This window comes from Oryx dammah, unplaced genomic scaffold, assembly GCF_014754425.2.
Source record: "Oryx dammah isolate SB20612 unplaced genomic scaffold, SCBI_Odam_1.1 HiC_scaffold_23, whole genome shotgun sequence".
NCBI lineage: Eukaryota > Metazoa > Chordata > Mammalia > Artiodactyla > Bovidae > Oryx > Oryx dammah.
In genome coordinates, this window is record NW_024070207.1 from 17,054,015 (window position 1) to 17,080,827 (window position 26,813).

At 42.8% G+C, this 26,813-nt stretch overlaps 1 protein-coding gene across 1 annotated transcript; it reads right to left on the bottom strand.

Annotated features, from left to right (window-relative positions):
- Positions 1-1,731: 1,731 nt before the first annotated feature.
- On the bottom strand, positions 1,732-26,582 carry CAPN6 (calpain 6). Its single transcript, XM_040265096.1, has 13 exons — positions 26,410-26,582; positions 19,825-20,004; positions 11,237-11,368; positions 9,985-10,193; positions 9,277-9,469; positions 8,532-8,725; positions 8,199-8,276; positions 7,907-8,093; positions 5,886-6,008; positions 5,478-5,680; positions 4,780-4,901; positions 3,916-4,052; positions 1,732-3,352 (listed from the first exon to the last, which is right to left on the bottom strand). The coding sequence occupies exons 2-13, from the start codon at positions 19,987-19,989 to the stop codon at positions 3,170-3,172; spliced, it is 1,926 nt and encodes a 641-aa protein (XP_040121030.1). The 5' UTR covers positions 19,990-20,004; positions 26,410-26,582; the 3' UTR covers positions 1,732-3,169.
- Positions 26,583-26,813: the final 231 nt, after the last annotated feature.

A 26,813-nucleotide genomic window follows, 5' to 3' on the forward strand; every position in this document is an offset into this window, starting at 1 on the left:
ATGGTTTTTCCTGTGGTCATGTATGGATGTGAGAGTTGGACTGTGAAGAAAGCTGAGCACCGAAGAATTTATGCTTTTGAACTGGTGTTGGAGAAGACTCTTGAGAGTCCTTTGGACTGCAAGGAGATCCAGCCAGTCCATTCTGAAGGAGATCAGTCCTGGGTGTTCACTGGAAGGACTGATGCTGAAGCTGAAACTCCAATACTTTGGCCACCTCATGCGAAGAGTTGACTCATTAGAAAAGACCCTGATGCTGGGAGGGATTGGGGGCAGGAGGAGAAGGGGCAACAGAGGATGAGATGGCTAGATGGCATCACCAGCTCTATGGACATGAGTTTGGGTGAACTCTGGGAGTTGGTGATGGACAGGGAGGCCTGGCGTGCTGCGATTCATGGGGTCGCAAAGAGTCGGACATGACTGAGCAACTGAACTGAACTGAACTGAACTGATAGAGTAGTCTGCATTTTTGAGATTTTATGTGAATGGAACCAGGCAGGATGCACCCTTTTTTCTCCTTACTTCTTTCACCCAACGTTATTATTTTGAAAGTCATTTATGTCGTTATCCAACACATATTGATACATGTTCATGCACTGGATTTATTCTGGGAAGACCAAGTTGACTGACATTATATATGTGCATACTTAAGTATACACATGAGTATATAAGTTAGAGAGGTAAGGATTCCGAGAGAAACACTTGGTGTGCTATTTGCACACTTTTTCTATGGATACACAGGTGGTAATACAGATGTAGGGAATACGTTACCACTTTCTGGAGACAGCATATTTTCATGGAAAAGCTCAAGTTTTAGGCATCAAATGGACATTATTATCTGATTAATAATCATTATATAATTACTGACCAGCAACTTTGAGTTGTTATTTATTTACGTGTTATTTAGCCTCTCTGTTCCTTCATGTCATTTTTGAAAAACAGAGACAATGACAACACTTCATACGTTTAAGTGAATTCAGATGAGTTCTCATTTTTAAAGCATAGCACATGGAGTCTGACAGATAGCAGGCAATCAAAAAACTGTTAGTCCTTTTCTTTTTCTATCTTATTAGGGAAAAAATTTCATTCTTAAAATGGTAGTGCATTTGAGTTTAATCGTGATATCATAGTGCCATCTGGTGACCATAGATAGCTATTACATTATCTGCATTGGATACTTCATTTCTGACAAAGTTCAACTGCCTGGAAACATCCTGGACTTAGGAATTCATCTCTAGTGTGTCTGGGTTAGCGTTGCAAGGACAGGGAATGAGAACTGTGCTTGAGGACAGTCCTGTGGAGCTTGGAGATGCCTCCTTTGCGTAGGTATCCTCTCCTGTCAGGAGGCAGAGCTCAAGGAATAAGGAATTTTCTTCACAGCCTACCCTAAAATTGGCAGAGGTGAAGTTGAGTGTGGTAGGAAGCGAGTGAAGTCTTGAATGACCTGGCCACTGTAACTCTGGCCTTGAGTCCAATCTCAGAGGGGTTTCAAAACCATGTAACCCCAGACACCACACAAATATCCCAACTAGAAAAGGAACCCCCTTCTCCAATCTACCAGCCCCACCCCCACCAGGATGAATAGAGCCAAGGCTTCTACATTCATCAGACTCGTGCCTGGAAAGTATCCCTTCCCTCACCCCACACCCCACCCCTTGAACAGCTCCCAAATGAGTCTTTGCAGATGGCTACTCTTGCCATCTCTCCGGTGCCGCCAAATCAAGTCAAGACTGGTCAGTTAATTAAATGTGAATTTTATTGTGCTTTGGATTACATAAGGCATTGCAGTGGAGGCAGTGGAGAAGTTAGAATGAAAAATGTCATAGGAAAGAGAGAGCTAAAAATAATCTACAAAATAATTTTTTAAATGATTACGTGCTAAACTAGACTAAGGGCTACAGCTATATCATTGTATTCATTATTGCGGAAGCATTGAGATATTCTACGAGGTGGAGGTTGGAGGATGGGGAGAGGTTTCATGGAGGATGTGGCCATTTATGCTGGGCCTTGAAGGAGGGGTAAAATGTTGATAGATGAGGTGGAGGGAAGAACATTTCAGAGAAAATTCTGTAGAAGGACTGAAAAAATACAAGAGGGCAAACAAACACCCCCAGGGAGTGATGCTTCCCAACTGGGAAGCCTGAGAGGGCTCAAGCCCCCAGATGGGGTCTTCAGTACCAATGATATTAGAAGGCACAGGGCAATGGGCTTGTTTGTAAACCTAGCAGCAGCAGGAGGTTTCACATTGCAGTCAGGGGCCCCAAACTGGCTGAACTAGGCTTGGATGGACTCTCATTCTTTGATCCTGTGTAGTCCTTATTCATCTTTCCTCTTGCCCACTGACTGCCTGAATGGTAGTTCGTGCGCGCCCACATGCGCGTGTGTGAGTGTAGGTGTGTGTGGATGGGTGGGGGACCGAGGCTTTGTCTCCCACTGCAGCTTCTTCCACTTTTCCCTCTTGTGGCACACAGCTGGTTTCCGTGGAGCTGGAGCTCGGGCCCTTTCCACTGTCTGAGCCTCAGGGAACTCTAGCTCTTGATTAAGCACCTAGGAAGCTTCCTCAACATGAAGGTAAAACCTACTGTAGGGGGTGACTTGAATTAGGGCAGGACTACTCTTTCCAGAGGTGGAGATTGATGGTGGTGTTGGCTGATGGTGGTGGTAGTGATCGTGGTAAGGGCTGGGGACATATGACCAGACTCTGGGTGCTATATAAAATGCTGCTGGGACTGCTGTAGTGTTCAGTCAGGAGCTGGGATGTCAGGCTAGACCTGCTTGGCCTCAATCACCCCTCCTCCTTCCTCAACATGCCCTACAGGGGAGACATATTGGGGACCTGAAAACGGCAATGACATCGGTAGAGTATCCAGGCTGATGTTGTCCTGCTCGACTCTCACCCCCAGAAGCCCCAGAGATCTTTTATCTTGGCCAACATCTGTCTAATCTCCAGATGGGACTGTCACCTCCCCCTGTCCAGCTGCTGGAGGTAAATAGGTTATGTAGCTACTTATGCTACTCAGATCGAGAGGTATAGGGAAATTATCAGAAGAAAAGGAAAGTTAATTACTGTGAATTTCTCTCTCAAAAGATTGGTAATCTTAGATAAAATCTAGCATCTGACAGAAAATGAAAGGATGGAAGAGCTCTGCCAGGCTTCCCGGGAGCTGGACATTTAGAGCTCAGTGAGGTCATCGCTCGAAATAATCTTGAAGCTGATGTGGCCTTGTTTCACTTTGGCGGTTGGGCCACCCTTCTTACGCAGGTACAGGGACTTTAGTTCACGGCAGTCGCCGGGGTCAGCATCCAGGGTAACCTGGCCCAAGAACTGATCACAGAACTTGCGCTTGTTCCATACCTGGAGAGACAAGCCAACAGAGTGAAGGTGAGTAACCCTCTGTGACACTGGACTCTGCCCCTGTGGCATGTGGAACCTAATGCTGGACTTAGAAAGGGCTGTTTAAAAACCAAGGACTTTTCCCGAATACTGCTCTGAGTAGGGGGAAAGTACCTCATAGAGCAGAGATGAAAAGCAGAGTTCAGGATCAAACTTGGCAGCTGGTCAGAAGCAGTAAGTCAGGGGAACACAGCCAAACCATAGTGATCCATCCTGACCTAGCAGGTTGAGGGCCATGTGAACTGGCATATGCTTCCCTACATGGGAATTTGCCGTGCCTGTGTCAGCATGTGAATCTGACAGCATGTGGGTTTCTAGCCACAATGAAATATATGGAGAAGATATTTAGGATGGACTTTCATAAGGAAGTCAGTGATTGTGCCTAGTGGGAGGTATCTGAGTACAAAACAAATAACCCCAAATAACCCTTGCTCTGGATCCTAGTCATCTGTGATGCACTTGGGATCATCTAGTATCTAGTAGTGAATAGGAGCCATTCTGCTGGTCCCTGTTCACATCCTTACCTGAACTATAATAGGAATGTCAGTGGTCCTTCTGTAGAAAATGGCCTGGGTATCAAAAATGGCATGAACGGTGTTCTTTTGGACAGGAGAACGAACTTCTTCCTTTCCACACTTGATGATCAAATATGGGTTTACAGCTGAAACAAAGTAACCATTATTTTGAATGCAGTGATGAAAAGTCCTCTTCATGGATAGTCAAAATGATCTCACTAAGTCTACTCAGGGACTTTTAACATAACACCTGGTTAGTAGAACGACCTAGGACTTTGGTGTCTACTTTCCTTTTCTTTTCTATATTTTATAGAAAGATATAAAAATGAATACTAGATAGCCTCCCCCAAAGACACTTATATCCCATTTTCTCCTTTTTAATTGAATTATAGTTGATTTACAACATAGTGTTAATTTCTACTATATAGCAAAGTGATTCATTATAGCCAAAATGTTTGTTCAGGTTTTCTGTAAGATGTCGTGGAAAAACCCAAACAAACTTTTCTGTCAATCCTTTATATATATATATACATATTCATATATATATCCTTTAAATATATATACATATATATAATATATACAATATATAATCATTTAAATATATATGTATATTTATATATACAATATATATACATTATTTTTAACTATTCTTTTTGATTATAGTTTATCACAGGATATTGAATATAGTTCCCTGTGCTATACAGTAGGACCTTGTTTATCTATATCCCATTTTCCTAACTTGGTTGACAGCCATTCTGACTTTTCTACATTGAAAATACCACTGGAGAGACTCATCTGTGACCATCTTTTCTAATCATATATGCAATAAGTGAAGCTGCATTTTGCTTTCCCAGACACTCTTGCATTTCTTACTTTCATTGGCATACTTCTTCTCCAGGCCCTCAGCGCTATGCACTGTGATCTGGGTGACAACCTTGGGGTAGCCACGAGCCAGATTCCAGCAGGACATCTTGGGCATGTCCATAGTCAGCTCCCTGGAACATCAAAAGGAAGACACGTCATCCACGACGAATGCTCTTTGATGAGGAGAAAGGCTAGCCAAAGCAGACCTCATTGTTGAAAAACATGAAATGCCAAGGGGCCTAGCCCATTCCTCCCCAGACATGGCTTATGTTTTATGGGTATGTTTTCCTTTCCCTTTGCTTTAAGGCCCAGAAGATAAAGATCAGAGTAGGCAGGGCTGGGGTGAAAAGGTAGCTTTGGTGACCCAGCACTCAGAACATAAGAGAGATGCAATGAGGAGGGCCAGCTGTTTAAGAGAAGAGAGAGTCAGCCAGAGAACAGAAGATAAAATATAAGCGGAAAAACTTAGGCTATAGGCCCGTTCTCCTTAAATGGCAGCTCAGACCACTGAAGCCCAGACCTCCACGAGGAATTCCTCACAAACCACCCCTTTTTGAGACATAGTTCTCCTGCCATCATTTCAGTTAAATCAGACTTGCACAACTTGGCCCTCTGAGTATCCATCTAGGGGGAGAGGGCCAATGGGGTTAGGACTTGGAGGCAAAGCCCAGAATAGGAGTTGGCAGGGCTGGCCAAGGAAATGGCACCTGAGCTGGACAGGCACTTCACAGAAGATTCTCAGGAGGAACTCGCTGGTACGGCCATGCTGGAACATGGTTGGGACCAGCACGTAGTTGCCCTTCTTCAGGTACTTGCTCAGAAACACGGTGCGCGTGTCGATGTAAGTGGAGGTCCCGGCACGCTCCTGAATGTAGAGGTGGTGGAGGCGGAATCTGCGGTTCAGTTCCACCTGGAAATGCAAGAGAAGGAAATGCTCCATTGCACTCATATCATAGTTTTTTTTTTTGTTTTTTTTTTTTTTTTTTGGTTTTGGAAGATTCTAGGTCCTCTTACTAGCTTCATCCCTCCACCATTCTTAATTCCCTTAACCCCAAGGCATTCTAGTTTTGACACTGTTTGCCATTACTGTCTCTGCTCCAAAGGCCTATTTTTACCTTGAAGAGCTCAAAGCCGATGATGTAATTGTCAGGTCTTCCCATGCGGCGGTAAGTGCGCAGGTCCTTCTGCTGTAGAGACATGATGACCTTGTGCTCATCCTCTGGCACAGTGAAGATGTACTAGAGAAAAGAGGCCACCAAGGAGCTTAGTTAACGCACTTCTGTTTTAGCTGGGTCAGCTCAAACGTCAGGGTGGAAAACTCTACCTCTCAAAGCAGAGACTTGGGTTATGTTCTGGGCTTTGCCACTGACCAGACAATGAAACCTTGGATAATTCATTGACTTGCTAACTGTGAATTCTAATGTTTGTTTCTCCCTATGGCATTCAGCATGTGTTGAGAGACACAACTTCATGCCCAGGCGTCTGATTCCAAAAAGGGTACGCTTTCTTTTAATCAATTATTGGTTAGGCTCTTGGTCTTTTTTTCCCCAATTACCCCCTTATTTTTAAAGTGATACATAGGAAAAATCAAGAATATAAACACAGAAAGCATTCTTGCTTGACTTAACCGGACACAGCAGCATTCCCCTAGGCTAACCTCTTTTTGCCATCCCAGATGTGTGTACTTGTGGGAGGGGTTGGATGCAGTTCCTTGGTGAATTGATGCTTTGCTATCACTATTATAGGGAAGCTATAGGGCTGTGTTGGAGACTTTCCAAACATAATTTGGGGAATCATGCCATTGGGAAGTGAGTCCAAAAGGCCTCCTATTTTTCTCTCTTCTTCTGTCTCTCTTTATCTCTCTCTTTTTCTGTTTCTGTCTCTGTTTCTCTGTGTGTGTGTGCACGTGTCTGTGTGTGTCTTTCTTTCCCTCCTAGAAAGAAACAGGAAACAGATGCAAAATCATAGGTTCACAAGGCCCCCATAGATCTATCCTGTGAAGACACTTAAACACTGAAGCCAAAAAAGCCCATTTTGTCAGTTTGGTATATGTGCCTGACAATTAAAGCATTTCCAGGGTTGTAAATCAAGGGAGGTGGTAATAGGAGCTTTCTTCTCTTTAGGGACAATTAAGGTAGACAGAAAGGAGAAAAGTATGAGTGAAGTAAAGCAGCCCACCAAACTTAGTATCTTTCAAAATGGCTGCCAATGAGGTTCATGGAAAGAAAACACTCATGGCTAAGGCTGCAGTACAGTCAGAATTCTTGTCTCCTGTGGGCTAGCTCATCAGCACATTTGTGGATCAAAGCATCAAGGTTATTATAGGTTCAGGCTTTGGATGTTTGTAAATTTTGCTTTGAGGTGTGCCCGGGCCTGACCTCTAATGTGTCACCTGGCATAGCATTGTAATGGGAGGTGAAGGGAATGGGTTCATCGATATGGTAGTGATTCAAATCCTGGGAATAATGACCTAGGATTCTAGACCAGAAAAGGGAGTCATAATGAGGGGGTTCAGGAGAATCACCTGCCTGAGAAAGAGGACACATATAGGAAGTGTGCTCCCCAGGGAGCAATTCGGCAGTAAAGATATAAAAAAGAATTGAGAAAGCATCAAAGAGCAGATCCTTTCTCTCCAATGTGGGGCCATCACAAGGAAGCAGGCAGTGTCAAAGCATACCCAGCAATATAGCCAAGAGAGAGGCAGCCAGAGGAGGTGGCTTAGATTTGATAATGTTGCCGAATCACATCTCTGCAAAAAAGACACAGTCTACTGTGCCTTACAAGCATCTGAGCCCATCCCTCTTCGTCTTGGTTGATGAATATTATACAACAGTGGCCAGTGGGAGAATTGATGTCAAAGAAACATTCCAAAGTGAGACCTGGCTTCCTATTGCCTTGATAGTGAAAAGTGGAAGTGTTAGTTGCTCAGTTGTGTCTGACTGTTTGCAACCCCTGTCCATGGAACTATCCAGGCAAGAATACTGGAGTGGGTTGTCATTCCCTTCTCCAGGGGGTCTTCCTGACCCAGAGATTTAACCCAGGTCTCCTGCATTGCAGGCACATTCTTTACTGTCTGAGCCACCAGGAAAGCCCTATTGCCTTGATAACTTGAAGACAAAAAGAATTTGGTTCAAACCTGGGGGTTCTGCAGGAAGGTATCACGGTTGTTATAGCAGCCTCCTGAACGATTCATTAGGGGATCATCATTCACAGTCCAGCATCCCACCACCGACTCCAGCTCCTTGTGGCCAAAAAGTGGGTTGTTCACATTGCGGCAGACATTGAGTTCATGGAAGTTGCGGCAAAAGTCCTCTAGGCTCATCCTGAATGGAAGGAGTGCAGGAGAAAGAAATGAAGATGGAACTTAATACCTACCCCTGCAGTTCCATGTGAAAGCCTCAATTCTCTTAGCACAGAAAACTTCTCACCAAAACTCTCCATCATCAGACATAACAATCCCCAGGTTCTTGCGATCTGCTGCAGTCAGTTGTTGCCACTCTTCAGAACTAAAGGCAAATGAACAAAGGGATAAGCCAGTATGTTTGCCATTGACTTCCTACAGGAAGCAGGATGCCAAAGGAACAGAATGCATGAGGATTGGGACAGCTTTGTTTCACTGTCAGCTAAGTCACAGACTCCATGCCCAAGAAGGACCCATAGATGTCAGTAAGCATTGACAGCCCACTAGCAGCCTGAGGGATGGGACTGGGAGAAGGTATAGTGTTTGGAGGATGCAGCCATCAAAGTAGAAAGCCACTCACATCTCACTCCAGGGGCCACTCCATTCCTGTCTTCCCAAGGGGTTCCTCAGACGAATCATATACAGCTTCTCAGTACTGAAGACTTCCACAAGTCTTTCTCCAAGGCGGATCTTGCGAATGTCAGTCATAGTGTAGGTATGGCCCTTCAGCAGACCCCAATCAGTTTCAACTTCTTGTTCCTCCTGGTCAGGAAACTGAGAACAAAAAAACATACATAAGGGCACAGGAATTGGGAGAGCCAAGGTTTAGCTCCTCCTCTTCCTTGATGGGTTTATACCAGTATGATTGAAACTAGTTCTCTTCTGTACATGGAAATTTGTTCCTGCCGCCTAACTTGACACAAAGCAAGGCAAGGAAAAGAAGCAAATAATTTAATATAACAACTCAAACAATACAAATGACTCATGGTAGTACATTGATATGAAGAGCATCAAAATTTCGGGGGACTGGTTAATTCTTTGAGCAAACAGCTATAACCTCCACATTCAGGAGCACAGGTAGGAGGAATAATTTAGCAGAGGCTATATCTGCTTGAATGCTGCATCGCCAGGTTGGAATGACTGGTACAAAAGGATGATACGTTACGTATCCTTAGCCTCTGCACCAGGGCTCAGTGTCTATTGTTAGCTTTCTGAGTTTCACAGTGGCTTGTCTTGGATCTGCAGGGTTAGGGTCATGTTCCACACTAAATGTCATGGTCTCCTCCACCAAAAGTGAGTAAAGAGTGGTTTTGATGAATACAAACCTCAATGGAGCAACAGATCAGACCTCCTTTGGTAAATGTCTTGTACAGTTCTTTAAACAGCTTGTACTTCTCCTCAACAAGATCAGTGTATCTTCCCTTCTGCATGTCAACAGTTTCAGCCAGTGTGCCAGTGAAGTCCACAATGATATCACTGGTGGTCAGACCATCAAGGGCTTCATAACAGCCAAGGAGCCTAGGGGCAAATATGCAAAGTTGTCTTTGTAAAATTATTTTTCCAGGTCTAGGACATCTAGTTCCCTCAAAATTAGAACACTGCTTGCACAGTCAGTCCTTACCAGCTAGCTTTTCTCTAGGCACAGAAGGAGAGAGATTTTGAGACCATAGTCATATTTCTAGGCTTAGGCTATGTTGATCTAAGTTCATGCATGAAACTTCTTTCTACCAGTAAATATTAGACAAGGAGGAAATCTGAGGCCATAATGTCATGTAATCCTTAGATTAGCCTCAGAAAGGGGGCACTTTTCTGAGGGAGCAGGTAGGGGTTTAATGGAAATTGGAACAGCTTATTTATTTCTCATCTAGAATTATGGAGGGCCAGTCCCAGGTCCAAAGCAATGCCTTGGATCTGCCTGACATCCCACTTAAGGCTAAGTTGGGAGAGCATGAATATGAGTTCCCAAGGATGAATATGACCTTCCTTCCCTTGTGTAGCCTGACCACTGACTAGTCAACCCCCCACCTCCTTACTTGGCATAAGCTTTTTCCAACAGAGCATTCCAAAACTCATTCATGGAGGTGGAGAAGGAGAACACAAGGTCTCCATTGATGGTGGGCAGCAAGTCATCAATCACCACCTCAGTCCATTCTCCAAAATGCCAGAACCGGAAGTGAAATATCCCAGCATATTTATCTAGTTTTCGAGGGTCCCATTCCTGTTCCTTATAGTTGGGGATTGTCTGGAAACATAAGAACATTCAATCAGTCAACTTTTATTCACCAGATCATATTCAGATATTGAGATTACAGTTGACTTCTGAAAAATTCATGGGGCAACAGAAAGCACACCAAATACATTTGGCTTGGGTCTAAGTTAGGAAGTCCCTGGTAGGGCTTTTTTCCCCCACAATTTTTGCTTCCCCAGTTCAGTTTTGCTGAGAATAGTATTACCATGCTTGCCCTGAATACACACAGGATCATGGGGGGCAGCAAGTTGTGGCTTAAATTATTTCCCACAGATAATCTACAAAGTCGATCATGAGAAACTGTCTACACAAACATATTCATGGTTGCATATTCAGCCTGATAAACCAAGCATTTTAAAGAGCAAAAATTATTCAAAACACAAGGCCCCCTGTGGTTTTAGAGATCCACCCTAGAGAGTTCATGCAGATTCTATAGATGATAGATTTTATTCACACCTTTCCACATTTTGGAAAGTCTCCTTTTAAAATTCAATTACACTTTCAGCTTCTAAAATTTGTTTTTCTGAAGAAAATGCTCTACCTTTGTCCCAAATCAACACTTCATTGCCTTGAACTCTGCCTAAATGCCATAGGAATTTTTGTACTCTTAATAATTTATTAGAACCTTTTCAAGGATATATTTCCATCTTTCTCACCTTTTCTTTTATTCGTATCTGTCAGTGAATTCCTGGCTCCCAGTGGGTTTTTTTAACCCCAGTAGGTACAGAGAGTGTAAGTATGCAGAGCTACTGAGTCAAAGTACTGCAAGTGAACAAAAGATCAACTAATACGTGTGACAAAGCAAATAGAGCAAAATGTTAATGGTGGAACGCAGGTGAGTAAATGGATGTTGACTGCAAAAATCATTCAACTTTCTGTATTTGTGAAACTAAATGGAGGAAAGTTACCTCCAATCGTGAATACTTCTGACTTCAGGAATTAAACAAACTAAAAAAGTTATGAGCTGACTTTTCCTAAAGTTACTAAAGAAGACTAGAAGGTAGAAGTCAAGTGAGGTCCTGCAGAAGGGAGAATACCTTTGTCCAGTGACACTCCTGAACAGCCAAACAGGAAAATGCAGAGACCATTGGCTTGTGCCCCAGTCTCCCTTGGGTCAGCTGATGGTTGCTGATGTTGCCCACAATCAGACGAGGGTCATCGCAGATGTCCTGTGGATACAACAATTGGTTCTAAGAATCTGAGATGTGTTTCCCATTGGACAGTGTGAGCTCAGCTGCACAGGCAGACCTCACAGATGAGGTAAGATCAAAAGATGACCAGGACTTCCATGAGTGGGAGAAAGGGAAGGTTGTGGGGTTGTGAGAACAAACACAAAGCAGTAGATCATCAAGCCACAGGAAAAGGGTCATGTGAGGGGGTAGAAGGAGAGGGTGAGAATCAGACAGGATGAAATGTGCTGGTGCCCTCAGACATAGTTTTTTGCAGCAGTGACCAGCTTGTAAAGAGGAGAGCAAGGGATTAGCACATTACAGTTTGATCCTATTTGTCAGGATGAGATTCCCTGAAGTGCCTGTACTTGGAAGGGTGATTGCATTTAAAAGACAAGGTCTGATGGAGGTGGACATTAATACTTCTCCCTCTCTAGGAAAATTAGTTAGGAGACCTTATATATGAAATCCATTCCTAATAAAAAGCAAAGGCAACAGTGGTCTCCATGGCAACTAGATTTCCCTACAGCCTTGGATGAATACAGATGGCAGCAGCACTAATAGCAGGTGGTAATGGACTGTTCTGAGGAGCACTTCAACAGACTCTCTTTTTGTCCAGTGGATGTTCCAAGGGAGGCTGGACAGACTGGCTGCAGTATTTGTGGGGGTGTATGTGTGTCTTTCCCTAATGTATCATTAGTTGTGCCATTCCCACTGCAAGGAGGAAAATGCGGCCCAAATAATACAATTACAACACAAATTAATAGAGGCATTTTCAAAGTATAACCAATGCCTGAAGGAAAGATCCCCAAGTTTCCCTTGTGGGAGGTGGAATAATTTGAATAGCAGTGGCAATGCTCAGGTTTAAGCCTTAAGAATGACTAGAGTTAGCAATTGGACACAGGAGTGGTACGGAGGTATAATGAGTAGAGAGACAGGCATGGACAGAGGCATAGCCACATACATGACACCATATAATTGACACATTTGCGTGACTCAGAGTATCAGCCCTTGGAGAGTTCAAAGGCAGGAAATACCAATGAAGTCTTGGGTAGTTGGAGACAGCTTCGTGGAAGAGGCCTTTGGCCAGTACCTTGACATTCTGCTTACCCAGCAGAAATAAATCCTAGTCTCAAATGGAAAGAAAATCTAGACATATATCCTTTAAAAAATTATTAAATAGACATCTATATTTTTCTGGTTCTCAAAACTCTTTTTTAATGGACATAATTCTCTTTGATGAAGGGTCTGGTCTACAGAATGAAACATTCCATATATTCTTTAAAAGCCAAAATAACTCTGGAAAGGAACAGACATTCTGGGCAAGGACAAGACCAAACTGAAGATTAATTGGTCATCCTTTTGCCAAAAGGAGAGAGTTAGGTGGGTTGTCAACTTTGTATTTTCTGGCCTTTTTTCTTTTAAGGTGTCTCATCATTGCTTTTTTGTCTTAGAAGAAGACAAAATTTTTTCATGAGTTGGGAACTGCCTGGTTTTTTCCATTTATGGGGCATAGAGCAGGTGTGTTGGGTGAATTCAATTTTGATATTCTTTCTCTTCTGTTTGTTCCTTTGCCCTTTCTAAGATGAAATGAAACACAATTTTTCCTTTCTGAGCTATGCATTACCATTTTATGCAGAGCAAGATGAAAAGTTATACCATGATTTCCTGGACTTAGATAATCCATATAATAATTTCCTAGCATGAAAAATCAGTAATGTGAACACTGATATGTGGAAAAGTGTGCTTTTAGGTTATTAAGGCAAATTACTTGCTGGTTTTGTGTGGAGTTATTAGTGGTTGTGGTCACATTAGTCTTGAATTTCCACAAGGCTTTCATTCATAGCAGGGATCTAGGCTCAGCAAACACTTTTGGTATGTCAACTTCTATTTAAGACCTAAAGGATCATATAAATAAGCGAAGAGACATGGAAGCAGAACTCAAATAGAGGCACTGTATAATTATTCTCTTGTTGACTAATCTGAAGGTGATTATTTTATATACAATGTGTGTGTATTCATGTGTGTGTGTGTGTGTGTGTGTGTGTGAGAGAGAGAGAGAGCACATGCGTGCATTTGTAAAGCTATGTGTAATCATGGGAGAATATATATTTGGGCAAAAAAAAAACTCACCTTATTTTCCATTTCCTCTCATAACCTGGCCCATGCCCCTGTTTTACTTCACCACTCTTCATACATGATAGGTGGCTATTTAACAATGGGTTTAAAAAAATAAGTTAACAGTCCATAGACTGTCAAGCCTGAAAGGAATTTAGAGACTAGTCAACCTGTTTATTTTACAAATGAGGAAACAGGCTCGGAGAAAGGCAATAACTCACCCCTCCTGGCATTCAGCTAGTTAGTAGAACTAGGATTAAAGCTTTAGGTTCCTCACATACAGATAGAGAAGGAACCTCTAAACATCAACTAGTCCATCCTTTTTCCTTTAAGTTTATTAATGGCCACCATGTAAAGGATAATACTGTGCAGTTCTTCAGGGGTGGAAATACAACCAGCTCTCGGTCATCCATCCCAGGGTTTTATGTCTCTGCTTAATGCTCACCGAAAAGCTCTCCCTCACTCTGGAAGACTGGCTTAAGACATGTTTTAGCTTTTGGTTCCAGGCTAAATATAATATTACCAATGAGCTTTAATCTCCTCAACCTCATCCACTAAATATGAATCAAACTCTTATGTATGTCAGCACCATGATGTGAAACATGGGAGAACATTTTTATCAAGCCACTTTTTTTTTAAACCTCTTTAAGGAAATGAAAGACTAGAAACAGCTAAGGAGGTAGGAAGGGTAAAGGGTAATGAGCCAATACAAATCTACAGCCAAGTAGACATTTTGGTAACAAATTTGAAAACAATGAAATGGCTTCTTATTGCTTTTTCCCCTAGATTTGGACAACTGGGTATAATTCATGTCGGGGTAAGGAAGCAAGGCTGGAGAAATTTTTCTGTAAGTCAAAGCTGAGATGCAGAGTGCAGATGGGACATGTCAGCCCAAGCTCTGCTGAAATGGTAGGGAGTGGAGTTGGAGGAGAGGTCACAGCTCACACAGTCACATATTTGGGTGGCTTGAGAAGTAGGGAAGATTGCTGAACCCCTAATGGTTCCCAGCTGTGTTGGCGTACTCAACATGATCCTGGAACTGGGCTGTTTGTCAAGGCAAATCACTTCTTAGCAGGAAAACACACAACTAGGAAGTCAAGCACCAAGAGTAAGTCCAGGAATGTTCTCTGCAGACCCCCATCCCGGAGCCAAAGGCTTCTACAAGCAAAGTAGCATCTCTAGGTGATATGTTGCCTTAGCTGAGCACTGAAAGACCCTCTCATTGTCCTCACCTCGTCTCCCCTCTCAGACTCCTCGGGGTCGAGGGAGAAGGGGGCTTACCATTATAAGCTTTGGAGCCCCCCACACTCTATATGGCGCTTACCACATCCACATCTTTAGTGATTTTTTTTTTTAACACAGGTGAAATTTGCTGACAATAAACACTGAGGTCCAGGGTAAACCTCAAGAACCACAGTAAAGTGAAAGGCTGCCTAGAAAACCAGCAGCCAGAAGAACAGAGGCACTCTCAAAAGCGCTACAGGCTGTCTAGCAGTCCTGTGGGACTGGGGTCAATGTGGACACTTACAAGTGAGGCTGGCCCTGTAGCAGGTACATTACGAGTAAGTCTAGGATTCTAAGTCATCCTGAAAGGCCTAGGGTTTCCATTCGGGATCCGAGGGCTTTACCAGCTAGTTCAAGCAGTTATCTTATGCTTAGAAAAGTGTACCATCTACAGACACAACATGTAGGTGGACTTCCTCTCAGGGGCAATGTTGGCCCCTCTGCTCAAGGAATTCACTTTCCGGAAACATGGGTTCAATCCTTAGGTTGAGAAGATCCCCCTGGAGAAGGAAATGGCAACCTACTCTAATATTCTTGCCTGGGAAATCCCATGGGCAAAAAAGCCTGGTGGGATATGGTCCATGGGGTTGCAAAAGGGTCGCACACCACCATATGTAATCTACCACCGAGGCTTGTATATCCAGCTTCTAAAATCTCCTCTCCTCCTTTTCCTTCCATTCCTCCCACCTTTGCTTTAATACAGAACTTCATCAGCCTCTTCCCATACAAGGTAGTAAAATGGCCCCCAGGGAAAGTACTCCCTGGTGGAAGACCTGGGCAAGGTCAATGGTAGTGGAGGCTGAACTCAAAACTTGACCAGGAGAGCTAACAGATCTTGTGCAGGTGCTGTGCTTTCTCCCACCACTGGCTGTGCAAATACCTACAAGGCCTTGCTCCATTTTAGTTGGAGATTAGTTGAGTCTGACCCGAGGCCCGGATTGTAGTAGGGTGTGAGTCAGTCAGGAAAAAAAGCCAGAGGCGGATTGGAGGGGAGAGTGGCTGGAGGGAGCTGGAGAAGAGACTTTCTGTGGGAATTTGGTGGTTAGATTTGAGCCTAAAAATCCTACCTGCCATTTTAGGATCACATGGTAACTCAGTAGAACTCAGTTCTTCGAATTTTCTAAGGTCCAGGAGGACAGGAAAGCCCAGGAATATAGGTCTCAGGGAATATACCTGTGTACCCAGGAAGCAAGGCCAGTAGCTGGGGTCATTGGACCAATGGAGGCCTTAAGGAGAAGGATTTTCCTCGGGAAGATATGGGCCAATGAACCGGCATCGAACAATTGAAAAACCTTCTCATAATCCCTGTCAATCTAAAATGGCTCTTTAGGACACAGCAGAGAAGTGGCAAGTGGGAAAAAGAGGAGCTCAATCCTGCCCTAGGATGGTGGGGCTTGACTGCAGTTGGTTGGTTCAATTAGCAGTGATGTTTATAGACACGGAGGCCATTCAACCCAGGAGGGGAAAGAGACAGAAAATATCAGGTTAATCGTGCTTCTTCCCTTTTAGAGTCTTCAAAAAGTAACCCTGCTTGCCAATGAGGCAGTGAGTCCAACGACCCGTTGGGTCTTCCTGAGCCAATTTAGAGAGGTCTAGGGCTGTCTCTCAGCTTTCCTAATGGGAAGCCAGAGAACTTTGACGTGGTTCTTGACCACAGGCTTGGCCTCCACTCTGACTGGAAACTACTCTCCAGCTTTTTGAAGATTCAGATGGTGGTCCAGAGCCTTGTTTCTTCCCCTACTCCCCCCCTGCAAGAGGCCCCCTCCCCAACCACTTCAATCCACCATGATCTCCCCTTCTTCAAAACCCTATGTTGATTTACTGTCTGTCTGCCTAAAATAGCATTTCCTCTATCCAGCATTCATTTATTATTTAACTCTTTGATAGCTCAATATCTATCTCTTCAACTATAATGGGAGTCCCTCATCTCAGATCTTGTCTGTATCTTGCATAGAGGCTGGCATAGAGTAAGTGCTACATAAATATTTCTCAACTGACTCTCCCTTTGGGCTGAATAAAGACTAAGCTCAGAGTATGCTCTCAAAAGGGAGGGTATGGGTCAATTAATGGATGTGCAGCAACAACGTGGTGAGGAGGAATGTGAGAACTCATTGGAGGGAAGCTATGTATTTTATCAAAAGACACACAAGCAAATCTATGTTCCCTACATGGCAGTGTGGTTGAGTAAGAACTAATACAGGCTTTGGAGTCAAACATGGATTCAAATCCCAGCTTGTTAGCAGTCTGAACCTGGGAAAATTCTTAGCTTCTTCCTGAGACACAGTTTCCTCATCAATAAAATGAACATAGTATCTACCTTTCTTTTTTACACTGGGAAAAAAGTATTATATCAAAGTGAATTTTTAAATACCTACCTTGCTTTGCTGTTGTTGTTTAGCTGCTAAGTCATTTCCAGTCTTTTTGTGACCCTAAGGACTGTAGCACACCAGGCTCCTCTGTCCATGGGATTTCCCAGGCAAGAATACTAAAGTGGTTTGCCATGTCCTCTCCAGGGGATCTTCCCAACCCAGGGATTGAACTCGGGTCTCCTGCATTGCAGGTGGAGTCTTTAACCACTGAACTACCAGGGAAGCACCACTTACCTTGCTAAGCCATTGTAAATTACTATGGCATTTTTAAAAAATGTATCGAAAACTCCAAGCCCAGTATTTGGGCAAATAGCAGGCAAGCCCTAAATGGCGATTCCTTCTTCTACGATCCCCATTTCCCTTCTCTTTCTGACACTCCCTCATCTCCAAAGGAGTATCACTTACCTCAGAGGCAAGATGGAAGATTGCCTTGGTTATTTAAGTTTTTTCTTCAGTGCTAATCCATCTAGGACTCAATCCACAGAATTTGAAAGATGAAGGCAAAGGACAAAGGTCTGAACCAAGAAAGAGTGGGGAGGATGTGCCTAAAGATGGGCCAGTACAGGAAGCACTGCTGGTTTGCTTCACAACTGGGGAACGGCTTCATGTTGGCTTGTGATTTTATGGCCCATCAGATCCCCTGCCACCTCCTCCAGGACCTCACCCCCATCCATTATCCCTTCTTTCTTCTGAGTCTTTAACCTCTTCTACTTTAATATTTCCTCCTTAGCTTATAAATATGTTCAAGTCTGTCCTATTTGCAAAAGACACCCTCCCCTAGGAAACCTCCCTCAATTTCCTGCTTTCTTTTCAGCTACTTCTAACCTATTGACCTCTTTTTTTTTTCCATAGCCAGTTATCGAAACAGAGTGATGGCACTGATTATCACCATCCAGAGTGGCTCTCAAACAGCATATTGCTATTTTCTTCATGTGTTTTTGGGGAAAAAAAAAAAACTTACCTCTCTCTATACTGAATGTGTGGCTAATGAATTCTGCTCATGTTTTCCAGATTTGTTGGTAGGTCAGTGATCTACAAGGGTGTCAATAACTGGAGGCATAGAAACCCAGCAGGGGTTGTAATTTTCCTTCTGATGGAGAGAACTTCTCCAAGTCATATTCTCAATGGCTATCATACTTTATGGGCAAAAACAGAGACATGCCTTTGAATGATATAGAAGACAAGCAACTTAAAGAGATCCATGTGTCTTGGCACCCCCTGGTGGCAACCTACATAAAGTGAAGTAGCTCATGCAAGAATCCCTTTTAGGAGTTCAAGCTGTGGAAATTGACACTAAAGAGTGATATAGCTTGTTCATTGAAGAAGGCAAATCTTGAGTTGCTGACTGAGATGGTTCCACAATAGTGCACAAAAAGGTATAATCATGAAATAAGATCAAAAGGTCTTCAGGATATTGTGAAGGTCTACGAATTTGCATTTCATAACAACCCCAAGTAACCTGTATACCTGGTCACCCACTTTGGGAAGGAGCCCAGATTGAATATCCTTCTATCTTGGTAGACTCTTTAGATTTAACCAGCTTACTATTTATTCTCCAAATGCCATCATCCTATCATTTTATACATTGACCTCCTGCTCACATAGGACTTTTGAAGGGATTCTGACACTTGCTTTAGAGATACCATCTACAAATGCTCCAGAGAGAACCATAGTAACTATTAATAAGCGGTGAGAGAGCTACAGTCTTACTTGGATCCCATGTTGCTAATAGTGGGGGATGCAGATGACGATATCTAAAGAGCAGCAAAGAAGCCTCCCTCCTCCAGTTCAAACTCCATCTTGTTCCTGTTGAGTTCTTTTCATTTATGCTCACCATATAAAGAGTAAAGAAAAGGTAAAGAATCTGCCTGCTATGCAGGAGACCTGGGTTCAATCCCTGGGTTGGGAAGATCCTCTGGAGAAGGAAATGGCAACCCACTCCAGTATTCTTGCCTGAGGATCCCATAGACAGAGGAGCCTGGTGGGCTAAGGTTCATGGGGTCACAAAGAGTCGAAAACGACTGAGTGACTAACAAGCCTATATAAGGAGTTTTCTCCTTACTGGTCTGAGATTATCTTGAAGTTGCCGTGAGTGGTAACTTAGTAAAGAGATGAGAGTAGAGCTCTTTGAGTTACCATATTTATTCAAATGAACTTCGGAAAGAAAACAAGAACAGTATCTCTTGTGGTTCTTTCTAAATTACTAAATCTGATACAATATGATTAAAATTCAAGATTCCTCATGTTAGAGTCAGAAGCCCATATCAATAAAACTTCTCATTATAAAGTTGTCTGCTGGGAATTTTTAGGGGCAGTGAAAATATTCTAATACTATAGAATTATGGATGTATGTCACTATACATTTGTCCAAACCCCTAGAATGTATACTAGGAGTGAACTCTAAGGTCAATAATGAACTATGTGTGATAATGCTGTGTCAGTGTAAATTCACCAGTTGTAACAAAAGTACTTCTCTGAGAGGCGGCGTTTATATGGGAAATCTCTGCACCTTCCTTTTAATTTTGCTGTGCTCTAAAAACATAAAAAGGATACTGTGCTATAAAAATTAAAGTTGTCTGCTAAATTGGTCTATACGCAGCAGGCTGTATGAGTGAAATAGTGAACCAAGTAGAATTGTGATGAAAGAGATAAAGAGGGAGACAGGAATTGAAACCACAAAGTTACCTGGGGACGTTTCCATATCACCTTTCCAGGAAGCAGTCGGTTGTAGAAAAGTGAATCATTCTCAGGCAAAAAGGTTGGATCACAGAAAAGTCTACCATCCCTGATGCATTCCTGCTTCAGTTCCTGGTACTTCTGGTTTTTGAAGAACTTCAGAGGAGGACCCATAATGTCAAACTACTTCTAGAATGAGAAAATTGTTGTTATTGAGGGAAGAAGTTATCAAGTTTTTGAAAGATTATCTGAGATTAGACCAACAGATGCCATCCCAGTGATTTATTCCTGGATCTAGGCAACTTGAGTTTAATTTTAAAGGAGAAGTCACCATTTTCAGGGAAAGATGATCTCAGACTCTGCAACAAATTAGTTTGGGGCTTGGGGTAAGGCATCCAAATCATTTCCAGGTCTCAGTTTCCTCATCTGTCAAATGGGTTAATATGCACTTTAACAATCTTACTGGAAAAATAGATAATAAATGTTAAGATTGAGAGTTAAACATGAGTCATTATAATTTAAAAGGCAATCTTCCATTTTCCACTGGCAGAGACAAGTTCAATCACAGAACAATTCCAAATTTGAAGAGAAAGTGGAAAAAATAACTTTATTATGTTCAGAATAATTTGGTGCCTTGAAGGGCCATACACTTTGTGCTTGAAGAAGAGAAACAGCCCCTTTCACTTCTAACGAGCCCTTTTACACAATTCCTTTCCTCTTATCATTAAAGAGCTCTGCATTATTACTGGCCAGGGAGACTGACACAAAAAACAGAGCTCAGCAGATGGCCTCCAAAGACAAGGAAAGATAGAAAGTTTGTATGTGTCTTTCTTCTTAAAAGTCTAGTGTGCAATCATTTGCCTGCGATAAAAGGCAGACTCTAAAATTCAATTACACCAATTCGGTAGACTATAGATTCTTATCCCGTGGCAATACACTGTTGCTTTCTTTTCTGAAAAAAATAATCATGGTTAAATAGAGAATTAATACAGTGGCTCTTTAGGCAATGTCTATCAGAATGCCCCACACTCAGATGTCCCTAACAACTGGTTTTTATGAGGGTAATTTGAAAGGCAAATTTGATTTTAAATAGCAGGGTTTTCAATGCCTTTTCATGATTCACAAAGATATATTTGTAGTGATTTTAATGATCCTCTCGTGACAGTCAATGTTTAAATGTGCAGGGATGTAAAATTTATATGGCACCAAATATTTCAAAAATTTATTTTAAGGGTAACTGTGTCTACATTCTGTGATTACATGAGGGTTGAAACAAAAGAATCGGGCTAAGGTCAGAGTATGTGCTAAAAAATGGACCAAATTTGGCAGGAAGCTAATCAGCACTTTCAAGAGTATCTGTGTAGTAGCACAGTTCAAAACTTAGTTAATAATGAGGCAGTTGCTATTTTATAACAAGTGTAATATTAATCAGACCTCTTTATCTCATTTTGTGTCCCTTCACCATTACTTTGAAATGTCTTACTGGTGAAGAAGTCTTCCCATTTGAAAACCATAGAAAATCTTTAATTTGATGTTATTTCCAACCTCTAGTATATGTAAACAAACTTACCCTTTCTCTGAAGCCAAGGACTAAGAAGCTGAAAATAATTCTTTCCACCAGTACTTGTTTATTGGAAATTGTTTTTCAAATGGAAGGCTACAGGACGCTGCAAATACCAAAATGCTTTCAGTCTTCAGGTTTAAGTCTGTCTAGGTTTGAAATATTAATGTTAATTTCACTGTATGTGAAATCCTGGTTGGTATCAGTAATACTTTTCTGTTAAGCAGCATCAGAGCCAGTCTGAATGTGTGCCCAGGCTCTCTTCTGGAGCCTTTTACAAATGGATCCCAATTTTCATGTGTGCTCAAATTTATAACAAACACTACTGTGCCTCTTGGCTTTTCCTGGAAGGTTGGGTGGATTGCCAGAGGCTGGGGACCACAAATGGGGGGTCGTCTGGGGCAGTTAAGATATTTAGTTTGCTAGAGCCTCCTGGTCCCTGAACATTTTGGATAAATAAGTATTTTCTGTTCTTGGGAAGCCCCTCTGCCCCTGCCAGTCTCCCTTGTTAGCCGGTCAACTGGGGAGGCAGGCAGGAACCTGCAAATGGAATCCCCATTATATCAAGAGGGCCTGTCTACAGACAGGAATGGCATCAACTGAAAAGAAAATCAAGTTTAATTTTCAAAACTGATATGATCCCAGTTGACTTTATCAGAGGCAGGATGTACAGCTGGTGCAGATAATTCAGGCCTCTGAGTGAGGGCACAAGTATTCTGGAGGAGCACAGGAAATAAAGAAAAGCAAGCTACCAGCCTCAACTTTGACTGGTTCTGGTTAGAGTACAATTGTAGTCCCACGTCCTGTCGGACTTGCAGACTAGAACTGACCCCAATTTCTGATTAGGCAGCAGGAGAACTATATTCCATTTGTTGTGACCTTGGTTTCTTTGTGCCTCAATTTTCTCATCAGGGGAGTGGGGCTATTTATCCTATCCTCCTTACTCTATGGCTGTCCCTAATGAGATGGTTAGCGTATAGGTTTTTGAAAACATAGAAAGGGCTCCATAAATGCAAGATCAACACTGTAAGCCCTCTCACTGCCTGGCACAGAGCTAGGCACACAACCATCATTCAGGAAACATTTGTAGAATGGATGAATGCCTTATGGAGAAACTTCATGTTTGTGTGGCAAATTATTGCTTGATGGGTGCATTTCAGCTCATATTCCCTTCATGAAAGCTGTGTTTAGTAAATGTTATCTGGGTCCTTCATTTTGTATCTTCAGAAATGGCTGCTCAGACAAGGAGCAGCTAGAAAATGGTGGCTCTGTGACACCAGATTTAGTGTCCTGACTTTTACCACATCACACTGCTTCCTGGCTTTCTTAAAGAAGGGGTTTTTTTGTTTGTTTGTTTTTAGCTCAGATGAGGAAAACCCTCCAAAGCAAACATGATACCTAACTTTGAGGCATTCTGCCTAGAATTTATTGCCGTGGTGAATATTTAAAAGGCCCTTTATTTCCATGGTTTGATAAGCATGGAAAAATCTGAACCCTTTACATCCCAAGGTTCATCCCATTGCATCTCAGAAAAATTGCAGAGACTCAGAAACTTGAATTGGGTTCATCATCAACAACTTGCCCTGTCAGGGCATAAGAGAGTGAAAAAAGGAATGTTCCTTCTTCGCTAACTTGCTGCATCCAGCTGTGAAGACCAGGGAGCCTCTAGGTTAAAGACCACATATAGGAAAGTCGGTAAACAGAATCAAAGCTGGGGCTGCTTTGAATATCAACGAAAGAGTGCCTTCGGCTAACGAAGGGAAGGGAACGAAAGGAATGTTCGCATTTAAGAAGAGGGACCTTGCGTCTCAGACGGCTAGTATTATGGGAGGCTGGGTGAAAAAGAGTGTGGAGTTTTGTATTGAGATAATGGTCTTCAGCAGTTCTGTTTGAGCTGGGCTCCTCCACACCCCAGGGTGTGGTGAGTTCGGAATTGCCAAGGGAAATTGAGAGAGCCTGCCACATAGAACACGAGGTCGCACATAGGAGAGGGAGATTTTGATGCTCCCTCGACTGGAAAGCTTGGGCAGCTGGACAAACTCTTAAGAGGAAAATCGCTTGTTCTTTACCTGTGGGTCAGCCTTAGAGTAGAAACCAGATTTTGCTCTAAGAAGTGTATTCTTCTCAGTTTATTCAAGAGTGATGATCAGATAGGAGAAATCCAGTCTGCAGTTTATAAACTGGTTTCAATTGGGATGAGAGAGAAGGGAGGGGAAGGCATTTAAGGAAGGGAGAGAGGGAGGGAAGAGGGCCCCTGGGGTGTTGTTTCTGGCTGGTTTCTCCTTTTCCCCCAGTTTTCCCCATGCGCTCTACTTGGGGCAAATTTGGAGGTCAAAGCAATTAGGTGTTTGCAGAGCAAATTGAACACTCAAGACTTGACTGCCCTGACATGAAATCACAGCCACTTTCAGCACAGTGGGCGACCCCTTATCCTCACTCCTGCAGCTGTGTGGGATGAGAGAAACAGGGCTTGGAGAAGGAGAATTAATAAAAATCCAGCATCCACATGTTATATGGAAGAGTGTGTTCCGGGTCTACACAGGCAGAGGCATAGCCACACCTGTGGGCACGTATCTGCTGTGGGGAACATATGGCTGTTCTGATTCAAACAGTTGGCCAGATATCCTGAGGTCTGAAGTGTTAGTGTTAGTCGCTCAGTCGTGCCCGACTCTTTGCGAACCCATGGACTGCAGCCCACCAGGCTCCTCTGTCCATGAGATTTTTCCAGGCTAGGATACTGGAGTGGGTTGCCATTTCCTTCTGCAGGGGATCTTCCCAACCCAGGGACTGAACCCAGGTCTCCTGTGCCGCAGGCAGATTCTTTTACCGACTGGGCTACAAGGGAAGCCCCCACAAAAGTCGTATGACCCAACCTTATATAGGACACATCTATTCTGCCCAGAGAGACGACTCTGTTCAAAGAAATTCCAAGAAAAACAGAAGACACAATTTCCTTTAATTACATTGTTGCAGACCTCTATAAAAAAAAAAATTCAAAATCCTAAAAAGAGCACAGGTAGTCAGGAGATCCACAGTCAAGTCCCAAATACCATCATTTAGTGTAAATAACATCTCTGTCCCTCAGTTTCCCCATAAGAGCAATGGGACTAAAATAGCTGCCCCATTCACTTCAGGGTGTTACTGGGGACAGCTAACAAAATTAGGAATATGAACTTGCTTTTTAACTATTACAGAGAAGACCAATGTAGGGCAGTAGTATTAAGAAACACTTATTTTGAGCAAATTAAATCTCTTTCTTGACCTTATTGGGAAATGAGGATATTTACTCATATATAAGACACTCACAAACATTCAAAAGACCAATGTAAAATGGCCCCTCTGCCTTTCAATACCTCCCCTCTGTTCCACCTCTCCATTCTGGCTGATTTGCCCCCCTAACCCTTTTCCCCCCTCTTGGCTTGAATAAATCCATCCTATAATTCTAATTTTACAGTCTTTTAGAAACCTACTTTCAATTTTTCTGGAATGTTATACTGGATGGACTCTTAGAAGTAGATTGCTTAGTCCAATTTCTTGCTTTTACGGGGAAGTAAAGGGACTTGTCCAAGGTTACACAGTTAGTGACTAAAACCTGGACCTCCTGACTCGTCTTTTTTTTTTTTTTAACCACAGTTTTTGTTTTTGTTTTTGTTTTTTTTTTTAAAGCGGAGCTTGGGGGAGCATGCAAACCCAAAACCTCAGGACATTGCTTGTGAAATGTGTATCATCCTCTTCTTATGAGAATGCACTTAAGAGTTTTGTTTTTGAATTGCTGTCAGAAGGTGAGATGATTTCAAATCAAGGCTAATCAAAGAAACACTGTTTGGGGGGTCACAAAGGGGCTTTTTCTGCTTTTAATTTGGGGACTGAAAACACCCAAGGATACAGAAAGCCAGAAAGGATACAGAAAGCCTGCTTTTTAACCTATTCCTGACGACGCAAGTGTTTAGACTCCCTTGCCTGCTAAGGACTCAAGGATAAAGAAAGAATGCTATTCAAATCCAAAGTATTCATACAGGCACACGTGTGTGTGTGTGCACACACGCACAGACACACAAACTGCAAGAGGAATGCCAGTTAGCCATCCCCCATCGATTCTTTTTCTACATTCCTTCAGACTATAAAATGCCCTTAATGTCACAACAACGATTAGCAAATGAGATATTAGCTGATTTTCGATAAACACATTAATACAGACAAAGGATACTTTATCTTGAAGCCAAAAGTGACTGTCAGAATGGCAGAACCTGTTGAATTTTCCTCCGTGCTTTTCACTATATTTCAAGCTCCAGATCCTCAGAACTAATTTTCAATTGCAATGCTCCAGTCCCTTCTCACCCCAGCCTGCTCTGGTCAAGTGGCCCAGCTGAGCCCCAAGAACAGGGCAGTTGGGGGTTGTGGAGAGAGTCCCAACTGAAAATCGAAGTGTAAACCAATGCAAAAATCAGAGGAAAACAAAACCAAGGCTATCCTGAAATTGCTGAGATCAACCTGCCACCAGGACAGGAGGGCCCCAGCTCTGCAGACAGGAAAGCCATTCCCTCCTGCGCTGCCGTGCAGCGTCCAGGCACCCCATTGCCAAGGCTTACAGACCTTGTGCAGAGTGTGGCTCCAAGATTTTGCCTGCATTTCAACAATGTGTCCATGGTTGGGGATCAGCAGAAGCTAGAATAAAGCCTTGACAATGTGGTCTCCCTCCTACACTAGCCTCTCAGGAATGGAAAATCAAAAAAAAAAAAAAAAAAAACCAACAACCAACCAAACAAACCCTGAGCAAATATCACCAGAAAAATCTCATGGTCAGACATCCACAATTACCCCCCTTAGACATACCAAAAGAAGCAATCCAAAATTCCATTAGTTTTGAAGTTTACAAACTGTTATTATGCACACATATTCAATCCAGACAAACTGTAAAATCTGATAGCTGTGGAGTTTACCTATAAAGTTCAAGTTTCTTCACTTCATTTAGATACTCAGTTATCTAGCAAATAAGATTGCAGGATGAGTTTGTGAATGTCTGCTCTCCTCACCTGAGTTATCCCAGGAGACTTGCTGCTGCTGCTGCTGCTGCTGCTGCTGCTGCTGCTGCTGCTGCTGCTGCCGCTGCTGCTCTTCACCAGGTAACCCCTACAAAGTCTGTCCAGTAAGTGCGGCTGAACAAAGATTCTGGCTTTCTTAACCTGAAAACTATTTGGGCTGTACCAAGCTTTGCTCACAGGGGGAGGTGCCCTGCATTAAATGCAGGAGACTTGGCCCCGCCTAACAGTCAGAAACTGATCCTGAGTCATGAGGAAAATCTGGAAAGTGCCCCTACCAGATGTGCAAACGGGATGCCCACTCCAGATCCACCCACCAGAAAACTGAAACAAAACAAAACAAAACAGGAAAGCCATGTTTGAAAGTGCTTTCTGTTCCAAGGAGAAAGAGGACTTTT

Excerpts from the sequence above, each read along its gene's own strand:
- CAPN6 (XM_040265096.1), bottom strand. The coding sequence starts at position 19,989 with ATGGGTCCTCCTCTGAAGTTCTTCAAAAACCAGAAGTACCAGGAACTG. Across the intron at positions 9,470-9,984 it reads TTGGAAAAAGCTTATGCCAA|GCTCCTTGGCTGTTATGAAG; the intron begins GTAAGGAGGTGG and ends ATTTGCCCCTAG. Across the intron at positions 5,681-5,885 it reads TCGGCTTTGAGCTCTTCAAG|GTGGAACTGAACCGCAGATT; the intron begins GTAAAAATAGGC and ends TTGCATTTCCAG.